At 42.0% G+C, this 22,927-nt stretch overlaps 1 protein-coding gene across 17 annotated transcripts in view; it reads left to right on the top strand.

Annotated features, from left to right (window-relative positions):
- PHLDB2 (pleckstrin homology like domain family B member 2) overlaps positions 1 to 22,927 on the top strand; it is a 240,779-nt gene that overhangs the window by 106,101 nt on the left and 111,751 nt on the right. For 12 of the 17 annotated variants that reach the window (XM_055381575.2, XM_055381578.2, XM_019024269.4 and 9 more), the window contains exon 2: positions 5,038 to 5,152. In XM_055381575.2, the coding sequence (XP_055237550.1) occupies positions 5,086 to 5,152 (67 nt within the window). In that variant the 5' untranslated portion in view covers positions 5,038 to 5,085. Of the gene's footprint in view, positions 1 to 5,037; positions 5,153 to 18,513; positions 18,616 to 18,706; positions 18,817 to 22,927 lie in introns of those variants that run through there. The other 5 variants (XM_055381587.2, XM_063704019.1, XM_055381577.2 and 2 more) reach the window with 4 other exon arrangements.

The following is a 22,927-nucleotide window of genomic DNA, read 5'->3' on the forward strand; positions in this document are numbered from 1 at the left end:
GATGTCTATACAGACTTCAGTACAATGCCTGACACAATGTAAGCTCACGTAAACACTGGTATACCCTATTTTATTAAAAAGAACTATTTTTCTTCTACTGCCTCTCACATTATAATAACGTGGCATAAAGACATATGTGGACAGATGTCATAGTTTCATCAGCAGGCAGATAGTCCCCAATACCATTTTGTCATGATTACCAGGCCACAGAGGAGTTTAGGCAGCTAATCTAGGGAGCTAGGTTTATATTTTTTCTCTTCTTTTATAGTTACTCCATTCCAGACTAGAAGTTTGAATTTATAATTTTATTTAATTAATTAATTTTATGTATTTATTTTTGAGATGGAGTCTCACTCTGTCACCCAGGCTGGAGTGCAATGGCGTGATCTTGGCTCACTGCAACCTCTGCCTCCCAGGTTAAAGCGATTCTCATCCCTCAGCCTCCTGAGTAGCTGGGACTACAGGCACTCGCCATCACACCCAGCTAATTTTTAGCTGTATTTTTAGTAGAGAAGGGGTTTGAATTTAAACAGTGAGCTTTTCATGGTTATTGAGTAGGAGTAGGAGGAGGGGGGAGCTGTAAAGGAATGAAAAAGGAAGAGGAAACTTCTTGAACCCCTCCTACATACCAGGAAGTAATTTAGGTATATCTGCAGTTACTATGTGAGGAAAGGTGGAAGGTTGCATCAAGATTGTAGAACTCCAGAACCACCTTGACAGGTGAATGAGTATGGGCATTGTCTCTCTATCTAACAGTTGAGATCAACTTTTGTTCTTTTCTTCTCACTCATAACCTCTTCAAATAGAATAAAGAGATGCATTTTCTCTGGGTTGGGCTCTCAGTTACTCTGGCTGTAAGTGCTCTGAACATCAGGAAATCACTCTGTACAGGGTATCAGCTGGGTTTCTAGGACTCCTGCGTGTGGAGGAGTTAAGGAGAGTGAACATTTATCAATACATTTATTCCACAACATTTTTATTATGAATGTGTTGATTCTGCAACTCTTCATTAGACTGTAGAGGTAGAAATGCTGTCTACCACTCTAAGACTGATAGACCTAGAGCACTGTAGGAATGCCCTGGAAAAAGAAATTGGCCTGAAGATGTTGGCATTTGTGCAGAACCTAGAAAGTCAGAGTTAGAAAGCAAAGCAAAGCTTGTGGGAGACAGCACAGTACATGTATTAAGGAACAGACTCACACAGATCTAGGTCTGCATTTTGTCTTCCTATCTTTCTTACTATTGACTTTGGACAAGTTCTTTATTTTTCTCAGCTTTAATTGCATTTCTGTAAATTTAGGGAAAAGTACCTTATAGGGTTATAGTGAAGTTATAAAGGAGATAATGTAGGTAAAACACTTAGCACAGTACCTGGCTCATAACTGCACAAATATAATGGCCATTATTATTATCTGGTCTTAAGCAGTGTTCACTTCTTGCCTCCATCAACAATCTTTTCCTTAGACTTTAAGCTTCTGCTTTTTTTTCTTTAAAGACTATTTTTTGGTTCACAGCAAAATTGAGATGAAGGTACAGAGATTTCTCATATATCCCCATCCTCACACAAACATGGCCTTTCCCCTTATTAACATCCCCACCTGGGTGGTATGTGTGTTACAACTGGTGAACTGGTGAACCTATATTGATGCATTGCCATCACACAAAATCCATATTTACATTAGGGTTCACTCTTGGTATTGTACATTCTATGGGTTTAGACAAATATATAATAACCTGTATCCACTATTACAGTATCTTACGGAGTATTTTCACTGCCCTAAAAATCTTCTGTGAAGCTTCTTTTTTTAAAAAACAGCTTTTATTGAGATATAACTCACAGACCATATAATTCACCTACTTAAAGTTTACAATTCAATGGTTTTTAATATATTCAAAAAGTCATCCAGAAACTAACTTTAGAATATTTTCCTCTCAAAAGAAAATCCACACCCATTAGCAGCACTCTCTATTCCTCTTTCATCTCTTCCCTACATCCACTTCCAGGCAACCACAAATCTATTTTCTGTCTCTATAGATTTAACTATTCTGAACAGTTCATATAAATGTAATCATGTAATATGTGATCTTTTGTGACTACCTTCTTTCATTTAGCATGTTTTCAAAGTTCATCCATGTTGAAGCATTGTCAGTACTTTATTCCTTTGTATTGCTGAATAATATTCCATTGTATAGATAAATCATGCTTTATCCATTCACCTTTTGAAATACATCTGAGTTGTTTCCATTTTTTGCTATTACAAATAACGACACCATGAACATTTACATATGAGTTTTTGTGAGAACATATGTTTTCATTTCTTTGGGGTATATACGTAGGAGTGGAATTTCTGGATTTTATGGCAGCCCTGTTAACCTTTAGAGGAACTGGCAGATTGTGATCCAAAGAGGCATTTTGTATTTCCACAAACACCCTATGAGTGCTCCAATTTCTCCATTCTCTCCAATACTTGTTACAATCTGTCTTTTTTATTATATCCATCCCAGTGGGTATGAAATGGTATCATATTGTGGTATTCATGTGCCTTTCCCAAATGGCTAAAGATGTTCAGTGTATCTCCTTTGGAGCAATGTCTACTCAAATCCTTTGAGTATTTTGATTTTTTTATTAGACAGCGTCTCACTCTGTTGCCCAGGCTGGAGCACAGTAGCATGATCAGAACTCACTGCAGCTCTTAGCTCCTGGGCTCAAGCCATCCTCCTGCCTCAACCTCCAAGTAGCTGGGAACACAGGCACATGGCACCATGCCTGGCTAATTTTTTAAAATCTTTGGTATAGACAGGATCTCTCTATGTTGCCTGGGCTGGTCTTGAAATCCTGGGCTCAAGTGATCCTCCTGCCTCAGCCTCCCAAAGTGTTGGGATTACAACAGTGAGCCACCATGCTTTGCTAAGTGTTTTGAATTTTAAGAGTTTTACAAATACTCTAGCTACAAATCCCTTATCAGATATATAATTTACAAACATTTTCTCCTGCTCTGTGGGCTCTCATTTCATTTTTTGATGGTATTGCTTATAGCACAAAAGTTTTTAAAGCTTCTTTTAAGTATAACTTATGGAAGTTTATATTTCAACAGTTATCTCCTAAATAGTACACTTTCAATGGAAGACTTGGCCTTGTTCTTCATGGACAAAAACAATGTATGTAAACTCAGTATGTAAAAAACTCAGTAATGTAAAAATCCTCTAATTGTAACCTTCCCATCACATAGCTGTTGACCTACATTGGCATCTACCCTTACCTGCTTTCACTACCCATGCTCTTGAGATAAAAAGAGCTTATTCTAGTCAAGACCAACACTCCAGCTGGATTCTTGACCTCATCCTCTCTCTATTCTCCCAGGACATTCCTCTGTCACTTAATCTCTCTGTTTCCTAGATCTTTAACATCTCTCTCAGCCTATGAGACAGTTTGCCTTGCTCCCTCCCATTTTGAAAAAAAACAAAAACAAACTTGTCTTGCTCTGCATCCTCCAAATATACATCTCTAATCTTGTTCTCTACCCTGCACTTCACTTGGATGCCCTATAGATATATTTCAATTCAACATGTCCAGAATTAAATTCCCCTCCTCACCCCACATCTGTTCTACTTTCAATATTTCCATTCATAGATAATGGCACCATCATCCGTCACTTACCCAAATCAAACTCTCTCTCCCCTGTACGCACCTTCTAGAATCAAGAAATCATGTTGGCTTGATGCGTTGTACCTCTCAGGTATATCATACAGTCTGCATCTCACTATTGTACACAAATGCCTTTAGTTTAGTTTCTTAGCATCTCTCCCCTGAATTATTGTATAGACCTCTAACTTATCTTTCTACCTCCAATTCTGCCACCATTAAGGTTCATTCTCCTTAATATACCAAGAGCAATATAAACAAAACCTGGTATGTTTTAGCATTTGAATAGGAGATGGTGATTGTCACATTATTAGGTAATGTACATCACTGGTTATGTGACTTTTGATAACTCTCTAATTATTCCTCTTCAGTCTCTGGCTCCTCATTTGTTAAAGAAAAAAATGACAGCACTTAGTCTTAGAGACATTGTGAGAATCAAGTGGGACAATATTTGGCATACTAGGTGTACAACAAATGGGAGCCCTTACTTACATGATAGTGGGACCAGGTTATCTCCTGGGGCTCCCCTGTGTCTACAGAGAATATCAGATATGTCAGCTGCGGGAATCCAGACTTAAAGTCAGGAACTCTTTGGGAAGCTCTTGAGAACAAGGACACTGGTTTCTTTCCCTATAATATAGGATTTGTGCCGGGTGCAGTGGCTCATGCCTGTAATCCCAGCACTTTGGAAGGTCGAGGTGGGTGGATTACAAGGTCAGGAGTTTGAGACCAGCCTGGCCAATATGGTGAAACCCCGTCTCTACTAAAAATACAAAAAAATTAGCCGAGCCTGGTGGCACATGCCTGTAATCCCACCTACTCAGGAGGCTGACGCAGGAGAATTGCTTGAATCTGGGAGGTGGAGGTTGCATGAGCCAAGATCATGCCACTGCACTCCAGCCTGGGTGACAGAGTGAGACTCTGTCTCAAAACAAACAAACAAACAAACAAACAAAAACTATGGGATTTGTAAAAAGTAGAAGAAATAGTAAAGACAAAGTACCTAACAGGGTGGCTGGTAAAATAAAAAGCAGGGGATGAAAAATAGAAAATAAGCAGCAACATGCCCAGGAAGAAATAACTATGCTAAGAAACTGGTTCCTCTTTTGGTTTAAGCATTGTCCATTACTTGTTTGCCAGATTTGTCTATTCTAGATAAAAGTGTGCTTTTGTTGTCAGTGGTGCTGGTGGTGGCGAAGTTCTGTTGTTTTACAGGGAAGATAGCAGTGGAATAACAGAGTGATCCAGGACGTCTGTTTTTCGACTTCAGCAGTAGTTAGTTTCCCCAGATGTTCAACATCTGTGTTCAACAGATGAAGTTCTGTTGACCTTGAGTTTTCAGAGGTCAATTCAGCTTTCCAATTATGGTACCTCTCTTTTCTTGCTGTGTGCAGGCTGGCACTGATCCCAGTTTATCCTTTGAGATTCAGCAGAAGATCCTGATGGAGGAGGAGGATACCAAGAGAGAGGTGCCCAAGGAAGATGGAGTTGGTGATGTGCAACATTTCGGTGAGAACTTTATTGTCAGAGGTTTTCAGTACATATTTACAAGTTCTTACTCCATCATACATATTGGGAATGAGCTGGCATTTTCAAGCATATACCCAGGAGTCCAGCAATCACTGGGGAAGAGAGCCTGAGGCTGGCAATCCTTGCCCAGAACTTTGGTCACCTGCTTGTTCACAGGCCACCATATCTTACTTCACTGAAGACATATGCTGAGGTTTTATTTAGTCCAGATGCTGAAGGATGGGAAGACCCAAGCAGCTGGTGTGGAGGTCTTTCCCAGTGACTCATCAGTCATTCAGAAATCAAAGCCTGCACAAGAAAGGGTGGGATGGGATGTATAGAGAAAGACACCAAGCCTTTAGACTCCAGCAGAGTAGCTGATATTGACATATCTGAGGAGGGAGGAGGCTCCAATACGACTACTCCCAATTCACAGGGTTTGTGGTTCTGGTTGAAATCTTTGCAAAGGGTTTCCCTGGCACTCAAACAGACTAAATAGGTTTATAAAGTGTATATATTCCTCATTATTTTTTATTATGCCTCAGATGATCAAGTAACCAGAAGGCTGAGGGATAAGCTTGGTTACCTAGTTTCAGCCAATCTCATTAGTATTTCCTTCTGACCAGCTGACCAGCTCTGTACTGCAAAGTCTTCTTGTATTAAGGGAGGGCAATTCCAAACTAGATTTAATTTTTCATTTACTCATTGTGCTAAGTTCTAGACACAAGAAGTTAAAATAGAAAAACCTGCGTTAGGGCTCTCCAGAGAAACAGAACCAATAGAACACACATACACACACACACAGAGAAAGAGAGACAAAGAGAGATTTTAAGCAATTGTCTTACTCAGTTGCTCTATTGTGGGGGCTGGCTGGGAATTCTGCAATCTGTAGGGAGTGTTTATCTCGAGCATACATGGAAAATAAAACAGAAACATTGCAATATGACGATGTGAAATACTTTGACATCTAACCAAAACCAGTCATGGTTTTGGACTTTCTGGAGAGGGTGATTTCTGAAGCAACGATTGCTAGGTGAATTGTGATTATGAGGAAAGAGATATATGAATGTGACTCATGTGAATAACTGCAGGCAGTTTACTGTGACTGGAATGCTCCCTCCTTGCAGGAAGAGGAGGAAGGAAATGACAAGCTATTAGGTGGGAAAATAACCTGGAGAAACCAAATGACATTTTTTTTTATTTGTTTTCATGCTAATCTGAGGATTCCAGATTTATTTTATCCTAAAGGCTTTGAGAAGTTATTGAAGAATTCTAAGCATTGGAGTGATGAGATTAGAGTTTCAGTAAAGACCAATTTATGTAATTATTCAACAAATATTTAATAGTGTCTGTCATGTATGAAGTTCTGAGAGACGCACTGGAGATATGACAATGAACAAGATAGAAAGATCCCGGTCCTCATACAGCTTAGAATTGTGTGCAGGAGATTAGGGGAAAAAAAGACTAATAAAAGAACTTAAAATTTTAAGTACTATTATTGAGGCTTGATTTAGGAGCCTATTACAATTCCAATATCCTCCCATCCCATCTCACCTGGCCATCACATCCTGCCATAAGTGGAAGCTTTAAATACTGAATATTACTCAGCAACTGCCCTATACCCCATCCCCTCTCATGGCAAAATGCACAGTCTTGGATTTGATACTTCCAGACCCTCTTTCCAAAATGTGGATCTTAGCTTTTTCTTTAGGCTCTGCATCTTCCATTTCCTTGGGAGAGCCTTACTTACTGCACACCCAATGTCCCTTTAGCCCTGGGCCTAATGAGGTTCCATCTCCCCTTGACTTATTCCTGGCTCTCTCTAAAAGTGGGGAAATACCAGGTAGTAAATGAAGGCAAGGGGATGAAAAGTACTACTGACAGATATTTAAGAGGTAAAAATTATATGATTTGGCAATGTATTGGTAATAGGGGTTGAGGAGGACTTGAGGGACTGAAGAAGTTTTCCAGATAAGGGAGTTGGATGACTGGATCTAAGAGGGTGTCCTTTACTTAATTGTAGACTACAATTAAGAAGGAGGGCTGAGGGGTGCACGTGAGGGAAGGTGATAATGATGTAATGATTAGGACATGTTACGTCTGCTGTGCCCAAAGGATACCTCTGTGTAGGTAGACAGTATGCGACCCTCACCTTCCCCCGTGTACATTCCTAAACCTTCCTTCTTTCTTGTACTGAGGATTGTGGAAGTTGGAATGAAAAACAAAGGACTGATATTTCCAGTAGGATCAAAGCATTCAACAAAGTAATTGAGAATCTATCATAAAATGCTAATAGCCCATGAGAGATAAAACTTTCCTTTGAGAACTAATTACCAGTGAATTATTCATCAAGGGTAAGGTTACCCCCCCGCCACCTGCCACTAGGGATCCTTCAAAATTGCCTGTGTAAGGAGTTTTCCACCTGGATAGTCACTTTGATAACTTCTGCAGGACAAAACTAGCTTTTGCAACAGGAAAACAATAAACCACATCAGAGCTTGTCTTGATTACATTGCTCATCAATGCTCAGCAGGCTAGAGGAGTAAAAAGCATAAGTGCTTTGGTGCTTTGACCCCCCCAAACAGCACTCCAAGTGTTGAGGGATCTCAGACCTTATCTGGGATTTTTGTTGAAGAAACAGAGGAAGAGCCCCAGAAAGCTCTGCCAACAGACTTGGGGTGTGGGGAGAAAAATACTCCCTTTAGACATATACAGTCATGCACTGCATAATGTTTCAATCAATGAGGGACCACATGTACAACAGTGGCCCTGCAAGATTATAATGGAGTGGAAAAATGTCTTATCATCTGGTGACAGTGGTACAGTAGCACAACACCTTACCTTTTCTGTGTTGAGATGTTTAGATACACAAATATTTACCATTATATTACAGTTGCCTACAGTATTCAGTACAGTAGCATGCTATATAGGCTTGTAGCCTAGGAATAGGCTATGCCATTCTTATGGTTATGCCATATAGACTGGGTGTGTAATAGACTATGCCACCTAGGTTTGTGTAAGTGGACTCTAAGATGTTTGCATAACGACAAAATTACCTAACAACGCATTTCTCAGAACATAGCCCTAGCCTCAAGCAATGCCCGACTGTATATGAAACTTTCCTCTTGTGAATTGATGGGTTGCCAAGCCTTTTATAAAGCTACCTTTAATATTAACATTGAAGATACAGTGAATCCATATACCCATGTTAAAGTTCTGGAGTTTGTTTCTTTTTTGTTTGTTTGTTTTTTTGATATGGTCTCACTCTATTGCCTAGGCTGGAATGCAGTGATGGAATCATAGCTCACTGCAGCCTTGAATTCTTGGGCTCAAGTGATCCTCCTGCCTCAGTCTCCAGAGTAGGTAAGACTATAGGCCCAAGACACCATGCCTGGATAATTGAAAAAAATTTTTTAGAGAAGGGGTTTTGATATGTTGTCTAGGCTGGTCTCAAACTCCTGGGCTCAAATGATCCTTCCACCTTGGCCTCCCAAAGCGCTGGGATTCCAGGCATGAGCCACTGTGCCAGGCCAAAGTTCTGAAAATTCTTATGTCAGTCTTGTAAATATAATACTAATACCATAGGAATCAAGCTCTGGAAATTACCATTAAGAGAATGACCTTTTAAATAGAGCTTCTTTTGTTTTCCATTTGAACAGCACAGCAAGTGAATTTTGATAATCTTCTTTAGGAATATTTGTAACTCAGAAATTCTTAGTTCTTGTCATTATACAAAATAGACACTTGCACATATATTTTATAGCAGTGCAGTTCACAATTGCAAAGATGTGGAACCAACCTAAGTGCCTATCAACTAATGAGTGAATAAAGAAAATGTGGTATAGATACACCATGGAATACTATTCAGCCATTAAAAAGCATGAAATAATGTCTTCTCCAGCAACTTATATGGAGCTGGAGGCCATTATTCTTTTTTTTTTGGGGGGGGGGGGACGGAGTCTCGCTCTGTCGCCCAGGCTAGAGTGCAGTGGCGCGATCTCGGCTCACTGCAAGCTCCGCCTCCCGGGTTCACGCCATTCTCCTGCCTCAGCCTCCCGAGTAGCTGGGACTACAGGCGCCCGCCACCACACCCAGCTAATTTTTTGTATTTTTAGTAGAGACAGGGTTTCACCATGTTAGCCAGGATGGTCTCGATCTCCTGACCTCGTGATCCACCCACCTCGGCCTCCCCAAGTGCTAGGATTACAGGCGTAAGCCACCGCGCCCAGCCGCTGGAGGCCATTATTCTAAGTGAAATAACAGGGGTGGAAAACTGAAAACCGTATGTTCTCACTTATAAGTGGGAGTTAAGCTATGGGTACACAAAGGTATACAGAGTGACATAATGGACTTTAGAAACTCAAAGGGAGAAGGTGAGGGGGGCAGGGCTAGGGATGAAAAACTGCACATTAGGTAAATGTACACTACTTGCATGATGGGTGCACTAAAATATCAAAATTCATCACTATATAATTCATTCGTGTAATAAAAAAACTACTTGTACCTAAAAAGCTGTTGAAATTTTAAAAAATTTAAAAAGAAATTCTTGGTTTTTGAGGATAGTCATAAATTCAAATGAGACTAAAATAACCATACTAAGATGAAGCAGGAGGATCACTTGACCCCAGGAGCTTAAGACCAGCCTGGGCAACGCAGCAAGATCCCATCTCTACAAAAAAATTTTAAAATCTGGGTGTGGTGGCATGCACTTGTAGTCCTAGTTACTTGGAAGGCTGAGGCACGAGGATGGCTTGAGTCCAGGTTTCAAGTTACAATGATCTATGATTACGCCACTATACTCCAGCCTGGGCAACAGAACAAGACCTTGTCTTTAAAGTCAATACATAAATAAATAAAAGAACTATACTAGTCATAACATCACTATCTGTATCTCAGAAATAAATGCTTCAAACAACCATTTAGAATTTATTGAGCACTAACATAAATCTCCAGTCAGAGTTGAGTGCTATAAAATAATGTTTTTGGCCAGGCGTGGTGGCTCACGCCTGTAATCCCAGCACTTTCGGAGGCCGAGTCAGGCGGATCATGAGGTCAGGAGATGGAGACCAACCTGGCTAACACAGTGAAACCCCGTCTCTACTAAAAATACAAAAAATTAGCTGGGTGTGGTGGTGGTGACCTGTAGTCCCAGCTACTCGGGAGGCTGAGGCAGGAGAATGGCATGAACCCGGGAGGCAGAGCTTGCAGTGAGCCGAGATCACGCCACTGCACTCCAGCCTGGGTGATAGAGCGAGATTCCGTCTTAAAAAAAAAAAAAAAAAAAAAAAAAAAGGTTTTTACTAGTGTTCTTTGCGATTCTCCTGAGACAAGCAATGACATTGACCCCATCAAGTGGAACATTAAAAATGGTCTGGCAAGTAGCTCTGAGCCCCTGCAGACACAGCCAGTTAATTGGAATGTTGTCACTGAATTTCTAGTCCATCAGTGACCCAACAGCCAAAATGGGCCTGCTTATGTGTATTTCTGTGAGCATTTTAGGATCTGTGACTACAGAGTAATCATAACTCTGAAAAAGAAAAAGGGCAGTCAGGAGTGGACGGAGAGATTTAATATCTTAATTGTGGCCCTAATGAATACGCAGTTCGCAGTTGAGCAGCTTCGACTTGCGACTGACACCTTGTTTAATACAGGAAGTAGAGTGGGGCTTTATTAAAGTCTTTAAATGTTGTGGCTGGAGCTCATATTTCTTTTTCACCCTATGCCTATGTAATCATGTTGTTCCACTTCCTACATAGCCGCTGGCTCTTCCTGTTGTCCCGCAGCAAGGAGCCAGTGCAAGTTTAGAGTAAGGAAATGACATAATTAAAATGGTATTCGATGTGAAGCCTAAAATTCAAAGCCCCATCTTTCCCCTTTCCTCAAATCTGGCCCCAGCACCCTAGATCTTATCTCCTACTCCTCCCTCCCCAGCTCAGGCGGCTGTATTACTCACTCTTTCCCAAACCTGCCTTGGCTTTACTGTCCTCCTACATTGCTCATGGTCTTTCCTCTGCCTAGAAGGCCCCCCAACCTTTTTTTTTTCAATATGAAACTCACATATGTTGTCTTCCCTGTTGGACTCATAGGACACAAATACCCCTTCACCTGAACTCTTCTGTATCATTGTTTTTTAGTATATATTACATTATCATATACAGTTATATGCTAGGCAGTATAAAACAGAGTAGGTGCTTCGTAAATTTGCCTTTAACATTCCTCATGTTCTGAATCCTGGCCCCTGCTCTCAGTTGTCAGAGTTCTCCCGTGTGCTGAAGTCTGTGTATATCTGACACATCAATTTGGACATCTATCCAATTGGATAGATGCCCAAGGTGGCATTCTCCCTCTCTCTCTCGCTCTCTCTCTCTCCATATATATGTAAAATATATATTATATATATAATTATGTTATATGTAAAGATCATATATAGTACACATTATATATTATATATACATAAATTAATATTATACATAAGGATTATATATTATAATAATCCTTATGTATAATTATCTTTATACATAATATAATTATCTTTATGTATAACATTAAGGACAAATTTGAAATCAAGGTATGGTATAACTGGAGGGATGATGAAAGTCAGATGAAAGGAAAAACAAAGAAAACCAATAGAGAGAAGAGAAGCTGAGTTCTCTTCAGTATCAAGGAATACTGCTGATAAGGTGTTGGTTTCTTTTTTCCATGATAAGCAGATAAGATACAGAGAAACTCCTTGTTTTAAGCCCACTACGCAGGCAAAGTAGACCAATTCAGGGTCCTCAAATGACAAGAAAAGTGAGCCAGATAACACAGCTGGGATAGGTTAATCTAAAAGACACACACACACACACACACACACACACACACACACACCATCCTTTTCCTGCCTGATTACAATACAGACTCACAGAAAAGATTGGGGGCAGGGCGGAAAGAGAACATTTAATGCAGAAATTAATCAGATGTTCCAAATAGATTTACATTTTTCTCATGGAGAACCTACCTTGTAATTGTTTAAAGATAAACCAGCACATGGGGATAATCATTAAACTTGAGGAGACAAAAATTAGGTATTTCCCTTTTTATGCCCCTAGGAGGTTAAAAAGCGATTTTCACTTTAGTTTTGGTTAACGTTCTGGTATTAATTTGATTAATATGTTATTTATACTTTATATATTTAAATATATATTAGAGAATGTATAGTAAAAACCAAATATTCGATAAGGTTATTGGAATAAAAATACATCAACATTTTAAAAAGGAGAGGAAAGCAAAGTCTTTATTACCGTTACACAAAAATTTAATGGTAAGCTTGACTCTGGGCTTCCAGGCAACAAGGATACAAAGAGAAACACTGGGTTACATAGTTTCCCTTAACAACAATTGCAGATCCAATGTGAAAATAGATGAAGATGCCTTTTCTAAGAAATGAAAGTACATTTATTTTTTAGAGAGAAAATTTATCTAAGTACTAAAAAGAGTGTGTAAATTGGAACTGAACTTATATAGGACAGTCAGTGTACAACTCAATGGTCAACATCATTATCAATAGTTCCAGAAAGGCAAATGTGGTTGGAAACTACTCTGCTGGGTGTTCTTTTTGTGCTGTCTATCCTCTGTGCAAGGAATGGTACCTACATTAACACACTGGCTCATAAAATATGAGTTTGGCCAGGTGCGGTGGCTCACACCTGTAATCCCAGCACTTTGGGAGGCCGAAGTGGGTGGATCAACTGAGGTCGAGAGTTCAAGACCAGCCTGACCAACATGGTGAAATCCCATCTCTTCTAAAAATACAAAATTAGCCAGGCATGGTGGTGCATGCCTGTAATCCCAGCTACTCCAGAGGCTGAGGCAGGAGAATCGCTTAAACCCAGTAGGCAGAGGTTGTGGTGAGCCAAGATCATGCCATTGCACTCCAGCCTGGGCAACAAGAGCAAGACTCCATCTCCAAAAAAAAAAAAAAAATAGTTCTTACTTTTCAGAATAGAAGTTTGCTTCTCAATGAAGATAAATAATGCACTCAAATTACTTGGCTATTGTATTAGTCCATTCTCACACTCCTATAAAGAAATACCTGAGACTGGGTAACTTATAAAGGAAAGAGGTTTAATTGACTCACAGTTTCGCATTGCTGGGGAGGCCTCAGGAAGCTTACAATCATGGCAAAAGGCAAAGGAGAAGCAGACACTTTCTTCACAGGGCAGCAGGACAGAATGAATGCAAGAAGGGGAAATGCCAGACACTTACAAAACCATCAGATGTCATGAGAACTCACTATCATGAGAGAGAACAGCATGGGGGAAACTGCCCCCAAGATCCAATTACCTCCACCTGGTCCCACCCTTGACACTTTGGGATTATGAGAATTACAATTCCAGGTGAGATTTGGGTTGGGACACAGAGTCAAACCATATTAGCTAGCAAAGGGGCTGAATCAGGGCTTAAAACCCAGTTCTGCCTGACTTTACAGTCAATGATTTTTCCACTGCACTTTGCAAGTAGAAACTTCTTGATTCATTAAATCATCATAATATTAAAGCGAACTTCAGCACAAACAATTGTTCCATGAGTTAAACTGCAGTAAGATTGAAATGAGGTAATAGCTACAAAGATTTGTTAGGCTATCGTTGCAGAGAAAGGAGCAAATATACAGATTCAGGACATAAAAAGTTAATCAAATCCAACCGATCTTTTCTAATAAAAGAGAACAATAGCAAAAATAATTCCAAATGGAATAACATCAATAATTCATAATATCACTGTATGTGTTTCAAAGTGAGCAGGTATGTACAAACCTACTCCCAAAGACCACAGAAGCTGAAAAGCCAAAGAAAGAGGCTGACAAGTCCAGTTTCTCAGAGAGAAACATTTAATAGGGACTTATGAACAGAAGCCATGTCCCCAGTGGCTGCGAAAAAAGATGGTGCATCTCCACGCTGTCACTCCCAGAGTCAAGACACATAAACTAAAGGAAAAGAATGTGTAGGAGAATTGAAGTCGACCCCCTGGGGAGAGGCAAGAATGCTACGTGAATCTGCCCATGGGCAGGATTTATGGTCAAGGTTGTTTTGACCCAAGGGCAGGATTTAAGGTAACAGTAGATAAAGTACAAATCTTAGAGTAATTCCCAGAACTCGGGTTAATCAGAAGTCAACAGGTAATCTTCCATGGAATTAGGGTAAAAAGAAAAAAAAAAGTCAGCATGTCAGATTAGCATCCAAGATAGAGTTGCTTTAGCCTCAACACTGTGCAACATTTTAAGGTTCCCCACCTGAGAGGGTGAAGGACACAGGAAAGTAAGATCAGGGACTGTAACCACTACAGATCCTGGAGAGGCAAACAATAAAGGTCTGCTGTTTAGTTTACAACACAATATCTCTAGTAATAAGGAATGGCAGAGCGGAGGCAGGACTCTGGTCTGTGATTAAATAGAAAACTTTATTATAAAGAACCCAGGAAATAGAAAAGGTAGAAAAACTCTCTCTTTCTTCCTTCCTTCCTTTCTTTCTCTTTCTCTCTCTCCCCCTCCCGCGCTTCCCTCTTTTTCCTTCCTTCCTTCCTTCCTTCCTCCCTTCCTTCTTTCCTTCCTTCCTTCTTTTCTTTCCTTTCTTTCTTTCTTTCTTCTTTCTTTCCATCACCATTACTAAAAGAAAGTCTGGTAATATAATAATAACGATAACAGTTGCACTTTATTGAGTGCTTTCTATAGATGTTGAGGTCTGCATTTGTCTTTTTTTTTTTTTTTTTTTTTTTTTTTTTGCGACAAGGTCTCACTCTGCCACCCAGGCTGGAGTGCAGTGGTGCGATCATGGCTCACCCAGCCTCGAATTCTCAGGTGATTCTCCCACCTCAGCCTCCTGAGTAGCTGGGACTACAGATGGTGCACCACCATGCCCGGCTAATATTTTTGTATTTTTAGTAGAGACGGGTTTTGCCATGTTGGCCAGGCTGCTCTGGAACTTCTAATCTCAAGCAATCCTGCTACCTCGGCTCCCAAGGTGCTGGGATTACAGGCGTGAGCCACTGAGCCTGGACTGAATTTATCTAATTTAAGACTTGCACCTTCAGGGTGGTCTCGTCTACCTTCAGGCTGCTATGGCCTTATGAAAGCTATTGAAAACCACTCTAACTCATCAGGAATGGGAAACTTTGCTGGGTTTAGTCACTTGAAAAAGTCACATTCAATGACTACTTTTTGAGTCCCTTCCATGTATAAGTCTTGGAGTATGATTCATACAAATATGAATAAAATGACTCCCTTTGCCTTCTAGGAGCTTGGCTATCATAAGAGATAGAGATGCTAGCAGATAAAACAAGGCAGTGAAGGGAGGCCAGTGAGGATTACTTTTTGTCTAGTAATTTGGAATTATTCATTATACAGAAATGTCCCCTAGTAACATTCATACTTAGAAAAGAGGTAGAAGGTAGCATTAAAGACAATGAACTCAAGAACAAGTGCTCAAATTCTGCCTTTACCAACTTATTACCTGAGTGACAACTGACTTCTCTGTGATTCCTTTTTTACTTATAAAATGGGAGTAGTAACAAACAGTAACTCTCACCGCATCAACGAATATTGTCCTATATTTGGAAGAATACCGGATATGTATACAATAGTAATTATTGCTCTCAATAAATTTAGCTATTTTTTTCTTAGACATAAATATTGGCAATCTAATTATGGCCATTCTAAATGTGCTGTGTTGGTGCACATTCTCCTTGGACCTGAAGGGAGAAAAGTTGTCTCTAAGATGTCTGTGTAGTCAAGTGTATTTCTGGCATTGCTCGAGGCAAGGAAATGTTTGCAACACAGTGCTTTGGGTCAAAGCCATCATTTATTCTTGAGCACCATTTACATGTCCGGCATCCTTGTAGGCACACTAGGGATATAGCACTGGAGAGAACAGGCAAAACTCTCTGCCTGCCTGCCTTACATTCTAGTGAGGAGAGACAGACAATAAACATAATTTTTAAAAGTACATTTTACAATATAATAGAATGTGGTGACTTTGTCAAAAAGTAAATTTAAGTAGTATGGAAAACACATTTTAAACTTTTAAGTAGAGTGGTCAGAGCAGGCCTGAGCAACACGGTGACATTGAACAGTGTCTTGAAGGAAGTGAGGGAGTGAACCATGCAGATACTTGGGAGGAGGGAATTATAGGCAGAGAGGGCAATTAGAACAAAGGCCCTGAGATAGAACGTATTTACCTAGGAATCTAGTCTACGAGGCCACTGTGGCAGGGGCTAAGTGAGTGATAAAGGGGAAGTAGGAGGCTGGGCACAGTGGCTCACACCTGTCATCCCAACACTTAGGGTGGCGGAGGCGGACAGATCGCTTGAGCCCAGGAGTTCAAGAACAGTCTGGGCAATGTGGTGAAACCCCATCTCTGCAAAAAATTCAATATTAGCTGGGCATGGTGGTCTGCACCTGTGGTCCCAGCTATTCAGGAGGCTGAAGTGGGAGGATCACTTGAGCCCAGGAGGTTAAGGCTGCAGTGAGCTATGACTGCGCCATCACACTCCAACCTGGGTGACAAAGTGAGGCCCTGTCTCAAAAAAAAAAAAAAAAGAAAAGAAAAAAATTCCAAGGTAAAGGAAATAAAATGATTGTATGTTTATGGGGATGATCCAAAAAAGAGGAGGAAAGAGATGACGTGGGTGAGAAAAGAACATTGCTGGAGCACTTAACTGTTTAACTGTTGGATTGATCAGTGTATGTATGCTTCTGCAGGGCAAAAACTCAGGACAGGGAAAAGAATTCCTCTAAAAAACCAGGCATTCCTAACAAACATATGAAAAAAAGCTCATAATCACTAGTCATTACAGAAATGCAAATCAAAACCACAACGAGATACCATCTCACGTCAGTTAGAATGGCAATCATTAAAAAGCCAGGAAACAACAGATGCTGCAGAGGATGTGGAGAAATGGGAACGCTTTTACACTGTTGGTGGGAGTATAAGTTAGTTCAACCATTGTGGAAGACAGTGTGGCGATTCCTCAGGGATCTAGAACTAGAAATACCATTTGACCCAGCAATCCCATTACTGGGTATATACCCAAAGAATTATAAATCATTCTACTATAAAGACACATACAAACGTATGTTTATTGCAGCACTGTTCACAATAACAAAGACTTGGAACCAACCCAAATGCCCATCAATGATAAAGAAAATGTGGCACATATACACCATGGAATACCATGCAGCCATAAAAAAGAATGAGTTCATGTCCTTTGCGGGGACATGGATGATGCTGGAAACCATCATTCTCAGCAAACTAACACAGGAACAGAAAACCAAACACTGCATGTTCTCATCATAAGTGGGAGTTGAACAATGAGAACATATGGACACAGGGAGGGGAACATCACACCCTGAGGCCTGTTGGGGGTGGGGGACAAGGGGAGGGAGAGCATTAGGACAAACAACTAATGCATGCGGAGCTTAAAACCTAGATGAAGGGTTGATGGGTGCTGCAAACCACCATGACACATGTATACCTGTGTAACAAACCTGCACGTTCTGCACATATATCCCAGAACTTAAAGTATAATTAAAAAAGAAATTTAAAAAAGACATTCCGTAGGTGAGGCTCTCCCTAAAAGTCAAACTTTTACTTGCACCTATGAAAAGTGTAATCATTAAATAAGCTATTTCTTCAGTGACGGTATACTGAGTTCTGCTCATGCTGCCAAGTACTTTGCATATATTATTCAGAAGCTTATTAGCTGCCCTGCAGCACCAGTATCATTTATTGCTGCACTCTAGGTGAAGAAATTGTTGCTGGGAGCTACAACTTGCCCAAAGCCACAGTGATCATAAGTAGTTTGCGCTTCGTTGTGCTCTTCTTTGCTGGTGTGAGATTCTCGAGGGCCAATGTCCTTCATCTGCCTAACTCTAGGGACTCGCCCAGACCTTGGAAGAGGTTCACATTCCCGCGTGCCGAGACTGATTATGGGCCACCCTCGGTCTCATTCGTTGACTTCCAATAAAGCATTGGCTGGTGGACGTCTACATCAGCATTGTTTTCATTGGTTATAGCAACTCAGAAAAATATTGGGGAAAATATTAAAACTTTCAAGAGATATGATTGCAAGAAAATCAGAATGAGTTTAAAACCCTCCTGACCCCAGTCCTTAGCTCAGGCCGTTCTCCAAGGATTTTGCAAACCTGCTTTCTGACGCAGCTGGTAAACTTGCCCCGGGGCGAACTGTCGGAAGGAGGTGCGGTCACCTGGAGTTTCCCAATAGATACTTCACTGTCTGGTGAGGAAATCATCACCCGAGGACGTAAACCCTCCCGCCCTTCTTTCAGCTCTTACAAAAAGTCTGCCACGAAAGTCCCTACTGCGTTGCTGTGAACGTAGCTTTGAGAAGCTGGCGCCCAGTGATGGGGCAAACAGCCATGCCCTTCCAGCAGCCGTGAAAGCCCCAACAGCAAACTGCCTGGGAGCGGGGTAGGTCACCAACTTCTTTGCTCGAACTCCCTGGGTGCCCGTCGCGGTGGTTACAAAGGGGGTCAAGAGTGCCGGACCCAGCCGCGCGGAGCCCACCATTGCGGCCCGAGGGGGACCCGACGGGGGCCCGACGGTGTGGCGTGGCGCAAGGAGCGCGCCTGCCTTCTCTCGCCGCCGGGAACGGGCCGCACCAATGGCCAGGTGAGGAGGCGGCGGTGGTCGCCCGGGAGGAGGGGGTGGTGCCGACTCCGTGTGCCAGGAGTGCGTCCCGGGGACGCTGCCTCCCCCGCGGCCGAGTTGGTTGCCGCCGGTTGCGCTGCGGAGGGTTGGGGGCGGAGAGGAGGCAGTGGCTGCCCGGGCCGAGGAGGGGCGCGCTGACTGCTCACCGCGAGTCAGGAGGGGCCGGCGGGCTCACTGAAGGAGACAGGGTGGGTGGGGGCAAAGGCTAGGCGCTAGGGCGGCGGCGCCAGCGTAGAGCGGCGGTTTGGAGGAAAGATGAGACGGTGAGTGGGCTCCGGGGACACAGAGTTTCTTTGCTTCTTTACAGGCTGTAGGGACAAAAGCCCGGGCTGGGGTCGGCAGTGCCCAGGCTGCGCAGCTGGGTGGATGGGGGTGGCGAACCCCGTTGTGCATGACTCTCGAGGGGCTGGGTAGATCTCCGGTTGAGGGGATCCCGGGGAGGGAGTGTCTGGTAGGGAAGATGCTTCCAGAGTGATTGTAGGAAACAGGCAGAATGTGGGGGAACTGGGGGCAACTTTTTCCAACAACTCTGGAATGCACATGGAGAGAGGGATGGGGATCCTTGGGATAGCTCCCTGAGAAAGAGAAGGTCCGCTGCTGGATGGTGTAGGGCGCGGGATTCAGAGAAGACTCCCTCCCCGCAAATATTTGGCTAGCTGCGCTTCTAGTTCCACTTTCTTTCAAGAGTGAACCTACGAGCTTTAACCGCCAAGAGCGGCTGATTCCGATTTGGCTTTTGACCCCCCACTGAAAGTTTATAGTGTGGCCGTCTCGGCACCCCTAGAGATAGCAGCTGGAAGGCTTGGGGAGTATTTTAACCCTCTGTTTCTCCAGCTCCCTGCGCGGCGGAGGCGCAGCTGAATTGTTTGCTGGTTCGTTTAATAACTTAGCCCTAGCAGTCATCACTTATTAAAGCGCGGAGGACCTGGCTAACTCCCGCCACCACCAGGAAATTAAAAGGCTGACAGGCTGTCCCTCCCAGGGTTGGGGTTTCCTGTTTGAAAGAGCTTGAGAAGTCAAACTGCTTCGCGGTTCCTCACTTACCTTTCTTATGTAAAAGAGGGAGCGACGCCCGCAGCTTTTTCTCTCGGTAAACTACCCGTGGCTGGAAATCCTCCGGGCGCCTGGCCCTGCCCTCTTCCCTAGAAATCTTTATCCTGCAACTCTGAAGTAGCTCTGAAGAGCTCTAGAATGCACAGCTAGTCATAGCCAGGCACAGCTGGGAGTGTAACTAGACGAGGCATAAAAATGTGGAGTCTTTTTAGTGTAAATATTTGTCAGCCACATTTCCCTTCGTAATATGAACGTGTAAGTTACAGATGTAGGTTTTCAAGTATTGGACGTGTAATTTTAAGCTTCCTAGTTTGGTTTAATTTGGGCGTTCGAGATATGTCTCTGGGATTCTAACGTTTGAATTCGGCTGGGAGAGATCTAAATGAGGTCCACAGTTTCAAAAGGTTAAACTTTTGCCCTGTGAACACTTGAATTCTTGGTTCCTGGTAGGTTAGCAACAGAACTGTCGGATTTGGGATAAATAAACCGTTAGAGTTGCCCACTATTTTAACAGAATGGCTATATCTCTCTTGCCGTTGCCTTCAATTGTGTAAATATTTGTTTGAATAAAGAGCGAAGGTTCTTTGAAAAGTAACAGTTCTGTCTATTCTTGGCTCCCCTTTCATATCCTCTGCTTAGTTATTTAAAAGGATTTTCTTTGCCTCTTACATTTAATGGGGAAATATAAACATTACATGTACTTAAATTCTGTAAAGTTACTAAACCATTTATAACTGGCAAATTATTTAATGACAAGGAAGAGTTGAGTTTGTCGTCTTAGTTGGCTAATGTAGCCTTCATCTCTTGAGACCCAGAGGTTTGCAGATCTCAGCCTGTCAGAAGTGGAAAAATGAGATGTCTGGTTAAGAGTAGTCATCATTTCAGTCAATTTGCAGGCCTCAATCTGTTTTATGCAGCTGGCAGCTGCTGTTCTTTTGGTGTTGAGATCGTCTGCCACGGGTGTCGCCTGGATCCCTGTTTGAAAAGGGGAGGAAAAGATACTTAGGAAATTGGACGGAGAGCTTGCTCACACTCCTCCCTTCAATAACTGTGACCAAGCTGAAACTCGTTAGCAACCTTTCCAGAAACGTTTTATTTACCATGTGTGTTTGTTGTGTATGCAAGAGAGGAAAAAATAAGCCAAAGTGATTAACCAGTCTCTGGTTTTCACTATTTTCTTCAAAGCTCCATTTTGAGATCTATAAGCAAGGGTTGACTCTGGAGTTCATTGGAGAAGTTACCTCGGCTCACTACAACTTCTGCCTCCTAGGTTCAAGCCATTTTCCTGCCTCAGCCTCCCGAGTAGCTGGGATTACAGGCGCCTGCCACCACACCTGGCTAATTTTTCTATTTTTAGTAGTGACAGGATTTTGCCATGTTGGTCAGGCTGGTCTCAAACTCTTAACCTCAGGTGATCCACCTGCCTTGGCCTCCCAAAGTACTGGGATTACAGGCATGAGCCACCACACCCGGTCTCCTTTTAAATATTTTTAAAAGAGTAGTTAACGTTATGGCTTTATATCCTGATTTTCAACCTTTAGCAGGGAGGCAGTGCTATGGTGCTGTGGATGGCTTAGAGTGACAGTGGCTTTGTACATTTTCTAGGTGGAGTACCTGTGCCTTATGAATCTATCTGTAAAGTCTTGGTGTACTTAATTGTTGATTGTGTAAATGTCACTCTTTTGAAACAAAAACACCTAAGTGATGTGCTTTATCTTAAAGTCCTGACATACATTAGAGCTGTGGTTTTCACTGGGAGAGGGGTTTTGGCCCCCAGGGGATACTGGCAACGTATTTTTGGTTGTAGCAACTGACAGGAGGAGAGTGCTACTGCCATATAGTGGGTAGAGGCCTGGGATGCGGTTAAGCACCCTGCCATGCACGGGACACAAAAACAATTATGCAGCCCCAAACCCTACACTAGAGTATTGCCTGGGGGAGTAGGTTAACAAGATTAGGCATCTTAATCTGATTTGGATCCTCAAGAAACTTGTTTAACTGTGTTAAACAAGAGACCCTTATCATAGAAGCCGTTTTGTATGCAGCAGATTCTTTTGTCCTTGCCATTTAGAGTCTTAATATACCATAGAGGTCGAGGAACTTGTGTTCATTGACAACTTTGAGTTGGATTAAAGTCATGGGATTTGGGAGCATTAGAGCACAAGGGAGCCTCAGAGATCACTTAATTTCTACCCCTTCTTTTTATAGATGTAAAAAACTGAGACACTCAGAGCTTTAGGACTCATAAGGTCTCAAGCGAGCTAAGGGCGGGCAGACAAAGTTCTAGGTACAACCCAGTAGTTAAAAATTTTAAAATAGAGATTCAGGCAAATGGGAACAAAAAACAAAACACACTGGACCTGACCTTGTGTAAAAGTTTCAAAGCACCATTCCCTGTGAGAAAATAAATAAATGCTTCGATGGGGGAGGGGTGGCATTAGCCATAGAGACTGTGGGGCACGTGCCTGGGTGTCCCAGTCCCAGAAAGAGGTAATTCCATTATATGACCTGTGACACTCCACTTCTGATGCCTGTACCGTCCTTTCCATGGCAAAGTAGGCAACAGATGGTTCCACAGACATAGCAGATGTTGCTTTTGAATCCAGGTACAAAACAGAACATTTGAGATTTTCTGTTCCTCCCTGCCTTACCGGTTAAGAGTAGAGTACATGAATGGATAGGGCTGGCCTGGACAGAAGGGAGAATTACAGAGGCCTCCTGAGTATGGAAGAAAAAAAGACACCTGGCATATATGGAAATGAGCAAGTGTTGGGGAAATTGTGGGAGAAATTCATAAGCTGATGAGGGGATATCTAATATAAATTCAATTGCATAGAACTAGGATTAAGAATCAGAAGACAATTCAAGCTTAGCTATTCTTTCAGCATGTAGAACAAAATAACTATGGGGGTAAAAGGAACCTTAGAAATCCTCTTATCTGAATCTTTTCCCTCCAACCAACTAACTGGGTTAGATAGCGGCAGAATCTGCAAGCCTCCTGTTCTATTGTACTTTCTCC

Source organism: Gorilla gorilla, chromosome 2 (genome assembly GCF_029281585.2).
Source record: "Gorilla gorilla gorilla isolate KB3781 chromosome 2, NHGRI_mGorGor1-v2.1_pri, whole genome shotgun sequence".
In the NCBI taxonomy this organism is placed as follows: Eukaryota; Metazoa; Chordata; class Mammalia; order Primates; family Hominidae; genus Gorilla; species Gorilla gorilla.